The sequence below is a fragment of the Lissotriton vulgaris genome, chromosome 4_2 (assembly GCF_964263255.1).
Source record: "Lissotriton vulgaris chromosome 4_2, aLisVul1.2, whole genome shotgun sequence".
In the NCBI taxonomy this organism is placed as follows: domain Eukaryota; kingdom Metazoa; phylum Chordata; class Amphibia; order Caudata; family Salamandridae; genus Lissotriton; species Lissotriton vulgaris.
The window spans coordinates 10454396-10465354 of NC_141692.1; the positions used below are offsets into that span (position 1 = coordinate 10454396).

A 10959-nucleotide genomic window follows, 5' to 3' on the forward strand; every position below is an offset into this window, starting at 1 on the left:
CAGCCTGTTTAACATGGCGGCGCTCAGGTACGATCGCGCTGCTCTTATCTCAATAAAAGATAGTTTTCGGGTTTGTAATCATGACCCTCTACCCCCTCTTTCAGGACCATATGAGTGTGCCTGCGGTTTCTTCTCACTGGCCTCTCCCATTAGAGTTCGTCCAGTTAGCAGGACTGTCCGTGGTACCCATACGGAATGGACCGGACAAGCACTCAACATATGGAGTTTGAATGTAAGATCTTTGGTCAAACACCATCAGTCACTACGGGATATGATTGATACGGACCTTCCCGATATCATCTTCCTGACCGAAACTTGGTTACAGGACGCGGACACTGCCATTATTAACCTGGCTTTCCCCTCTACCTATACGGTGTCTATCTTGAACCGCTCGACTAGGGGAGGTGGTATAGCCATGGCGACTAAATCTTGTTTCCCGGTTGAGTGGAAGGCTTTGGACCTCCCTATGTGTGAAAGCGCATCGTTTAAGGTAAAGGTCAGTCATCAATTCACCTTCAGCGGTGTGCTTATCTACCGTCCACCTGGGAATGACACCGCCTTCAAGGCTGCCCTTGTGGATGTAGTCAGCTCTTTGACCGCAACATGCTCTAACTTCAATATAGTAGGTGACTTAAATATACATCTGGACCAGTCGTCATCTCCCTCCATCAGCTCCTTGCTGGCGGACTTAGAAGCGTTGCAACTTGACCAACTAGTCGCCTCCCCCACCCACATAGGAGGACACATATTGGACCCCTTTTTTACAACCTTAGTTCGGGCTAGATCAGCTGACCCGATGGTGGTGGGTTGGACTGACCATCTGCTGGTTAAAGTGTCATGTCCCCTTGACACTCCACAACTGAAACCTGTAGATAAACAGAGTTTAAAGCGCAATTGGCGTAAACTTAAGCTGGAGGAGTTTGTCAGGATATTGGAGGAACAACCCCTAGGCAAACTGCAGAATGTAGAACAGGGCTATGAACAGTTCTGCAACTGGGTTCTTACTGCCCTCGACTCTCTAATACCTTTGCGCTGGGCAAAATGTCACGCTAAAAATCGTAGCCCTTGGTACAATGAGACTCTTGCCGAGCTTAAGAGAACTTGCCGGCAAGCTGAGAGGGCATGGAGGAAAGCCTTTGATCCCACGTTAAAATCGCTGTACTTTGCCCAGCTTAAGTCCTACCACAGAGCTATTTGTCAAACCCGGGCCGCATACTATGCAGCTGAGTTCTCCAACAGCCCCAACCCCTCTAAGTTAATCTTTAAGGTACTTAAAGACCTGATGGGGAAACGGGCCACCTCGCAAGAAATCTGTACGGACTCGCACTGTGAAAGCTTGGCATCCTTTTTCGTGGAGAAAGTGCAGAAAATCTACCAAGGATTCACACCAGCTGCCCCCGGGGATGCTCTTAGCGATGTAGAGGTCTTGGTGTCCGAAACCCTGTCAACCCTGCCGACCATGTCTAATGAGGTATTCGACACTCTGAGCCTCAAAATTAAATCAGGCTCCCCCTTAGACCCTCTGAAGCCGGAGCTTTTCGCCTCTCTCCCGCCTCTCTGTCGTGAGCCCATTTTGGAGTTGATAAATCTCTCCCTCAGTGAGGGCGTGGTCCCGCCATCCTGGAAGCAAGCTGTGGTCAAGCCCATTTTGAAGAAATCTAATTCTGACCCCTTGCTCCCGGAGAACTATCGGCCCATCTCCCTCCTGCCTTGGACCGCCAAGGTCATGGAGGCGCACGTGAACACCATTCTGTCTGCCCACCTCTCGCGTAATAATATTCTTGACGAGAGTCAAAATGGGTTTCGCGCTCAACACAGCACTGAAACTGCTCTGCTCTTTATGATCGAGCATTTGCGGTCAGTGCTAGATGCGGGGCAGACCGCGGCGCTCCTATTGTTAGACCTGAGCGCCGCGTTTGACACGGTGTCTCATGACATTTTGCTGTGGCGTCTGGAGGAAGTGGGGATCGTAGGGAAGGCTCTTCAGTGGTTCCGCTCATTCCTCTCGGACCGGTTTTTTAAAGTAGCCATTCCACCTGGCCAGTCCTCGTACCATTCTCTGGAACTGGGAGTCCCTCAGGGCTCTGCCCTTAGCCCCACATTATTTAACTTGTATGTGAAACCGCTGGCTGCTGTCGTCAGGCAATATGGCCTTACTATGACATCGTATGCCGACGACACGCAGCTGGCGGTGACACTCAGTGGGAACCCTGAGGTGACTGCGCCCAGATTCCGGGCAGGACTTATAGCTGTGGCTAGCTGGATGCGTAACAACTGCCTACAGCTTAATGCCAAGAAAACCGAGGTCCTGATTGTAGGGAAGCAGGCGGAACTCTGGGGAGACCAGTGGTGGCCTCTCGAATTGGGGGCGATGCCCATTCCAGTGGCCGAAGTCAAAAATCTGGGGGTATGGCTGGATTCCAATCTTTCTTTTACCAGCCACACAAAGAAGACAGCAGCTACCTGCTATGGTATTCTGCGAGGACTCAGACCAGTCCTCAAATTTTTCGACCCTCCCACGCGACAACTGGTGGTTCAGGCCTCTATCCTCTCCCGGATAGACTACGGGAGTGCCTTGCTCCTTGGAGTCAACCAGGCTGAGGCGACTAGGCTTCAGAGGGTGCAGAACGCTGCTGCACGGGCCATTGTAGGTCTTCCGAGACGATGTTCTGTCTCTCCTGTCCTGGCCTCTTTGCACTGGCTTCCGGTCAGACAGAGAATCAAATTTAAGGCTCTCTGTCTGACATTCAAGATTCTGAAGCTTTCTTCTCCCCCGGCCTTGACGGGCCTTATTTCTTCGTATGTCCCCACGCGGTCCCTCAGATCCGAAGCTCAGCATCTGGCGAACAAGCCTAGGTTCAGGCTTAGCAGGATGGGAGGACGTTCCTTCCGTGTTCTGGCGGCGGATCTATGGAATTCCCTTCCTGTACACATTCGCGCCCTCAACAACTTGACTCTCTTCAGACGGGCCATCAAAACCCACCTGTTCATCTCTGCTATCTAATGTCCCCACTTCTCAGCTCTGATCTGTTGTGTTTGTACATGTGATCAGGCGCCAGGACGCCCCTTCGCTGGGGCAGCTGTTGCGCCTAATAAATGTTATTAACATAACATAACATAACATAACATCATGACATCCTTCTCCACCGTGTCGGACAAGCTGGCATCCAGGGCCCTGCCCATTAGTGGATTAAGTCCTTCCTCTCGTATAGAGGGCAAACGGTCCATCTAGGCTTCTTTACGGCAACTCGGGTATCTACGACATGCGGAGTCCCGCAGGGATCCTCCCTTTCCCCCTTATTGTTTAATCTGTACCTCCGGCCATTGATCCACTCATTAAGAAACTGGAAATGCACTGTCCTCAAGTATGCTGACGACATGCAGATCATCTTCCCCCTGGACTCCCCCAATGCCGCATCAGATTTCCAAGCAGTGATGCTCCACATTCAGCAATGGATGATCCATAATCAACTTAAACTGAATCCGGAGAAAACAGAACTCATCCTGGTAATAGCGCAGCTTATTGGGGCCCACAGTTCTGGCCAACTGAGCTGGGCGTATCTCCCAGCCCCTCTGGCTCGGTCAAGAGCCTGGGCGTTACTATTGACTCTGACCTCTCTCTTAAAACCCATGTAGGGGCTGTTATCTCGGCCAGTATGTTTCAGCTGCGGAAAATTCGTAAAATCTCTCATCTGCTCTCGCATGATGCACTAGTACAAGTTGTAATCTCCCTTGTTCTTTCCCGTCTTGATTTCTGTAACTCAGTTCAGTAAATCTTTATTTCGATGATTAAAACCATCATAAAAATTCAGGTTATGAAAATTCATTACATTATATTTCTGAACTCTATTTAAATGTAAAAAGAAAAAACAGATACAAAGCTGATACATTTCATAAAGAAGAGATAAAATATTATTAATACATCATAGCTTAATCACTTGTATTTCTTAACCTAACTGCAACTTTTAAAAAGCTTATCACAGAGCATAAAGTGCGCATATCATTTGCTCTTTGTAAAAAGAATAGTGTAGTTTTAGCATGACGAAATGTTTTCTCTCTTAAAATATCAACCAGAAAACTACGCCGAGGCGTCCGATAAAATGAACAAAGAAATACAAAATGAAGGGTGTCTTGCGGAGACCTATTGTCGAAGCCGCAGGCACCCTTCTGCTCAATAGTTACAGTAAAACCAGATGGATAAGATAAAATATTAGGTAACAGATTGAGCCTAAAACGACACATTAAAAACCTATCCTGCTGATTATGCATCAGCCACAAGTAGGGTTCCATGCCCTCCCCATTGTCGACTAGACAGTGAGCCGCTAGTGAACGCTTTGAAAACTCAGTGCCTGCTCTGATAGTTCCGAATTTTTTCCAACAGCAGTTTTCTAATTTGTGATTTACAGGTAGTGGAAATTGAACGCGGATTACTAAAGAGGATTTCCTGGTCTATGATCTCTAGTGTGCTTTTAACATATTTCAGCCAAGGAATTTGAAGGCCCTTATCCCTTTGCAAACAGTCTACAACAATTTCCCTGATTAATTCCGCCTCAGGGTTGTCCCAAATTCTGAGCCATGCCATAACTGGCCTCATATTTACCTGATCTGTAATGTATGGGATCCCAAGTTCCCTGTGTGCAATCTCAGCTGGGATAGACTGAGAGATCTTTAGGATTTTACGAAGAAATTTGTCGTCCTCTAGCTGTAGTTTTTTAGAATCTCTGAAGCCCCAAACCTCAGCTCCATACAAGGCCTTTGCCGTACTTATCGAGCCATATAGACACATTACTTGTTCTGGCAACCAGCAGCTCAGCCTGCGAGCAAAATTTAGGATGGCACCATTTGCGGAAACCAACTTTGTACAACGTTCCTCAATCAGGGAGTTAAACTGGATCTCGCCATCAAATAAAAGGCCCAAATAGGGAAAAGTGCTTACCGTATCCAGTGTGTGAGTCCCTATATTAAACACAAATTTCTTGGAAGGCTTTTTACCTGCCACCATCACGAAGGATTTGCTCAGGTTCATCGACAAATCTAGATTTTCCATGAACTTTACAAATCCGTCCATGAGGTATTGTAGACTCCGTGATGTTCGTGCAAGCAGGACCGCGTCATCCGCGTACAGAAGTACCAGGATTTGACGCGTTCCTACTTTGGGGCAGTCTACATTCTGGGCGATAAGGGTACTCTCTAGCTCATTAATATACAGCGAGAACAAAAAGGGCGCGAGAATGCACCCTTGCCTTACTCCGCTTGTGCACAGAAATGGGTCAGTACGCCCCCCACTCCGCGCTGAAGAGGACCCTAGGGGTGGTATTCCAGTGCAACTCTCTTAGAATATTTATGAGACCTGGGTCTATTCCCAAATCAATCATCATGGCCCACAGTTTGTTCCTATTCACATTCTCAAAGGCCGCAGCCAGGTCCATAAAGCCCATGTAAACAGTGCCATTACTTGCTTTAGTGTACTTAGCGGCTAGTAAATACAGATTAAGACACTGGTCACTAGTCAATTTGCCCATTCTGAACCCATACTGCGTGTCAGCTATAATGTGGTGCTCTTCTGTCCAGGCCATAAGATGATTCAGTACCACCCGACCAAGTATTTTAGCTCATACACCAATTAGAGATATTGGTCTATAACATTTAGGATTATCCCTACTCCCTTTCTTGAAGATAGGGACAATTATTGCGGTAGACCAAGATCGGGGAAGACCTGATTTAATAGCCTCGTTAAAAACCCTCGTCAAAATTGGCGCCCACAGATCCGTGTTACTTCTGTATAGATCTGGGGGTGTCCCATCGGGACATGGAGCTTTGTTCGGTGTCAGGCCTTGAATAGCCTTAGTTATTTCTGTTAATGAGAGATCTATTTCCGAACTTCGTGTGCCATCCCAACCCCCTTCTTGGGGTTGGGATGGCACTCCCTAACTCCCTTTACATAGGCCTTTCGCAGTCCTTGCTCCACCACCTACAGATTGTGCAAAATCAGGCAGCAAGGCTCATCCATAAAACCCCAAAATAGCAGTCAGCGAGACCCTTATTGCACAAATTGCACTGGTTGCCAATTGAACAAAGGGCCGCCTTCAAGATTGGCTGCTTAATATTTAAGGCCCTTCATTGCAACTGCCCCAATTTTCTGAAGTCACTCATTGTCACGCACTGCCCGGCCCGCATCCTCTGCTCAGCCCATCTCCTCCTCCTAGTCACCCCTATGGTTAAACTTAAAAAGCTGGGAGGCCGCAGATTCAGTTACTTGGCACCTAAGCTGTGGAACTCCCTCCCCCTGGCAATTAAGACCTCTGGCACCCTGATGAGTTTCAGAAAGAGTTTGAAACCTGGCTCTTTTCTAATTCCAATTAGTCTCTCGGTCGCCTCTTTACAATCATTATTTAGAGCCAGGAAACTTATGGTGTCAGTGCGCTTTATACGTTTAGCTTAGCATTAACATTAACATAGTCTATGCAGGTGTTTTCACTGTATTCTAAGTGTTTTTCAACATAGCACTGGCTTTACCTCCCTTGGTAGGGGGTGCATGCCCTCCTTAGACATCTTAGCAATCCTACTGTGTGGGACTTACTGTAGGTAACAAGATGGGTAGGTGGCCCCAAAGGACTATTACCTTCAGTTCGTCCCACACAGCAGGATTTGTAAGTTCTCATTACAGGCCATGCTTCCTTTGCCCACCACTATGCAAACGCACTCCCTGGTGCGCTCTTGGATGGGGTTTGAAGTCCCCTTCGCTGCTGGGGGTCCTTTAGGGTCCAACTAGCCTACCTCTTACCTCCTGTAAGCCCCATACAGTGGGATTGCTGCGGGGTAGACAAAGGCCATGCTCCCTTTCGCCCACCACTCAGCAAACGCACCTCCTGGCAAGTATGGTCTAAGTTCAGGTTTTAAGTCCCCAAGCAGTCCGGTCCGGTCCGGAGTTTGCAGTTGACCGTTTGTCCGTGTGAGCCGAGACCCGAGAGAGTTGAGCAGCAGCCTGGGGCAGTGTGAGGCAGTGTGGCGGCTGAGCTACGGCGGAGCCTCGTGTGGAAAACCATTGTGTAACCCCCTCCGGAGGAAATAACGGTGCACAGAGAGTAACCTTCCCGCTCTGAGCTCTGCCAGCCCGACAGCTACCCTCCGCGCCTCCGAGCCTTCGAGCTGTTGGAGCTGTTGTGGAGCCCCTTGAACTGTGTCGCAGTGAGCCGCCCCCGCCGCCGCCAGCCTTGCACATAGTGGTGTTGTGCAAAGAGCGGCGTGTGGCGCGAGGTGCCGAGAGCCTGGAGCAGTGAGTGCCGGCTGAAAATTAGAACAGGTGGCAGGGGACTTGGTGGCGGCGTGCGGGCCCCCGCTGCTGCGAAAATAAAAAAAAGCTCAGCGGCAGCCAGCTCCACCATATCTCTACGACTGCAATAGTTTGGGTAGGTGTTTCACGCTGTCAAACTTGCAAGGCTGCAATCTGCCCTCAGAGACCCCCTAGACCCACCAAGTGAACTTTGTTGGGGCTCTGGTGGGGGGGATGCCTGTGTGGAGAATGTTGAGAGTAATAGAAGTAAGACCTTAAGACCCAAAGACCCAGCCAACCCTTTATCCTACATATTGTCTAGTTAGCTCAGCTAACTAAAATTGTTCAAATCGCTACAAACCGTCAAATCTATCAAAAACCTTTTTGCCAGGAAAAAGGCATAACACCACATAGCGAACCTGGTGGGGGAACTTGGACTGTGAAAGCAAGTTCCGCTAAGTGAGCGTTGCTTCAAGAGGGAAAAAAGAAAATAAATAAATAAATCCATTGAAACACTTTAAATACAATCTTAAGAGCTATATGGAAAGCTGTATTGGCCGCGTCCCACAAGCGTGATCACTGTTGTCAGTCGAGGCGCCGCGACGTAGGTGGGAGGGGAGGCTGTAGGCGGTGAGTGCGCGGCGTGTGTGTGAGCCGCGGTGTTCGAGAGCCAGTAAAGAAGGAGCCGGGAGCGGGGTCGATGAGCAGCTGCTCGTTTGCAGTCTTGAGACCGGAGACCGGCCGAATCACGGTAAGGCGGCAGTGCAGTGCAGCCGGCGCACGTGAGTGGTTCAGGGTACAAGGTGCAAGGTACAGAGGGTTCAGGGGCGCAGAGGCTGTCTGGGAGATAACCACCATTGCTGACGGGCTCTGACGGGCTCCGGGGTGCAGGTGCTCCCGGGCGGCATTTTCTTCTGCCCCTTCCCCCCCCCAAATCACACAGGTTGCGCGGCGCGTTGAGCCCCTCATGCCTAGACCACTCCTCTGAGTTTCTTGGTCCTAACTACCTCTTGCGGTTCTCCGCAGTACCCTGTGCTCTTTCAAGGCTCTCGGCGGGTGGCTCCACTTGCTTTTGCTCCCTGCCCTTAGTCAATCCCCTGCCCCTTCGCCCGCTGGGCCTGGCCTGCCGATCGTGTTCACAAGTTCTGGGGCTGCTCCTCCTGTACCTCACCCTGGAGGCCGCCTAGGTCTCAACCATTCCGGCCAGGCCTTGCTGGCTTCGCCTCTGGGAGACAGCTGGTGGGGTCAAGGTCGGGGGTCTGTGGGCCTAGGGCAGGTCGGACTAGGTGAGCAGGGGGGTGCCACTAGCTATACATATAAATAGTTATACAGTTGCACAGTAACAACGCACGGTGACCAAAGTTTTAAATCACGCTGCAATAAAGCTGCGAGTCTCGCTTAGCTTATTTCAGCCAAGCCTTGGCTCGGGGAGTACAGAGAAGACCCTAACCATACGTCGGAAAATGAGGTCCGGAAAAATAAGGAAGTATACGGCGCCATCAAAGCGAAAGAAGCCCAATCAATCGGATGCTGCTAAGGCGTCAAACCAGGTCAACTACGGGCCAAAATCTCAAAAATCCCTAAGCCTGCGGGATTACTTTAGAAAAACGCCAACAAAGACTGTTGCATTGCCACAACCATTTTTCCAACCTCCGGAGGTAACCGCTACCATGATCCCGGCGCAACCAGGGCTGATCCAATTGGCTTCACCGCAACATTGGGCATTTGAAACCAAAAAGGTGATAGAACCACCAGAAGTTTACATCTTTGGATCCACCAAAAATCAATTGAAGAAGTGGGAAACGATGAAACTTCCAACGCAAATGTCAAAAACGATGAAACTTCCACCGTAAATAGCAACTTTTTTCAATAGCCCGATCTCCATCGGGCAAGCTTCCCATGTCCTCAGCTGAGGATAAAGGATCACCGCATCCAGTGCAAATCCAGTTGGAGGGCACTTTGTGTACAACAAAGGTCCGCTCAGTCCTAACACAGTCCCCAGAAATTGGCACGATCATTCCAATGGAGCTTCCAGTGGTCTTGCCCCGGCAAACAACGACTGCTCAAATCCATGGGCATGACAACCGAGCGCTTCTCAACAGCAGTCAGCTGTCCTTAGCCTCAAAAACAACACCCACTCCAACTGTCTCACCAGTCCTAAGCCCTTTGCATATGATATTCTCGCCACCGGATTAATAAAGGACTCACAGCAGAATCAGTTAGATCCGCCTGACCCTAATGATCAGCTCAATTCAGACATATCTCTTTTTTTCAAGACCACTCAAAACTCCCCTAAGCACATTTCTAATGAAGAGTCGAACACCGAAGATCACACAGCAACCAGTGCCTGGTCGCAACTCCTCCATACCCTCCAACAAACTGTTAACTCATTAAACTACCACTCGATAAAACTGGAGGTGCAAGTCGACCTATTAAACACCCTGGCCTTATTCACGTCTGGGATCGACAGCAAACTAGACAAATTAAACAACTTAATTTTAAGGGCGCAAGCCTTTACGAAGCTAGCCCAATCAGTTTGCTGCTGCTCCCCAATCATAGACTCCCTCTCTCTGCTTCCAGAATGCCTGACTACTGTCATAAGGGAAGTCAAGTTGATGAGGGGAGGAAACGCCCCTATGATACCCTCCTCCCCTCCACAGAAAAAACAGCAACATCTTACTCAAGAATCTGTCAAGTGGAGTGCAAATATGACGGAAGGGGTGGCGCCAAGAGCGGGAATAACCACCTGCCCAATTGAGCCGATCTGGCAGGGCCACTGTGATCAATTACTACCAAAGTCGACAGATGACAACGGTTTCCCACTGACTTCAACTGGGCCTACAATTAGCCGAGATCAACCTGTCCTCGGGTCAAAAGATAGCCCAGTGCCCCAGACCGCTCCAATAGTGGCATTTACCCCAGCGCTCCCCCCATTATGCAGTAAGAGAGATCGCAAACGCCAGCGTAAAAACAGAAACAAACTTAGGGTAAGCACCAATGTGACTCACCAGAAACTCTTCCTTCCCTTTGTAAAACCAGAAAACAAAAAATCCCCCACCAAAATCAGTGTATTATCGCCTATGACAAACCAAAATGGAGAAATTCCAGGAACATCGACCCAACAACCAGCAAGGACCAACCAGGACTAAAGTAAGTCAAGCACGGACCCAGAACTGGACGAACCCAGTGCACCCACAGAAATTACACGGACGAGCCCTGATAAGACAAGTGCAACTGGGCCCAAGACAGCACTAGGAAACCCTAAGTTACCGATGGCTCCAACTTCACCTGGAAAGGACGCAACGTTAAGATCAAATTACTCCAAAACCATCTGTAACAACGCTGATCAGCCAGACCCCACCGCTGCAGACGGCTCAGAAACAATTGACACATCAGACACATGAAATTAAACGAGCCATGTTACACGACAATCTTGACAACTTGCCTTTAAGTGCACCGGAGACGAGCAAAAACGATATACCCTGCCACCAGATCCTATTGGCTCCTGAATATGAATCCAAGTGTAGTCACGACATTCTTAATAGATCAAACCTGCTAAAAATTGTGAAAGACATCCCGGGGCTCGCAGGGCTGTCCACGGACAGGATTGACTCCATTGAATTCCTCCCTCCCAGAGGTAACCAACCACCAGAGGTCACCGTGGCGACTTTTAAATCGGCAAGCTG

The 10959-nt window shown here is 49.3% G+C and overlaps 1 protein-coding gene across 1 annotated transcript in view; it reads left to right on the forward strand.

Moving 5' to 3' along the window:
• LOC147718119 (E3 ubiquitin-protein ligase TRIM11-like) overlaps nucleotides 1–9667 on the forward strand; it is a 75912-nt gene extending 66245 nt beyond the window's left edge. The window contains exon 5 of the mRNA XM_086919244.1: nucleotides 9550–9667. Within this exon, the coding sequence (XP_086775370.1) occupies nucleotides 9550–9667 (118 nt within the window). The remainder of the gene's footprint in view (nucleotides 1–9549) is intronic.
• The last annotated feature ends 1292 nt before the right edge of the window (nucleotides 9668–10959 follow it).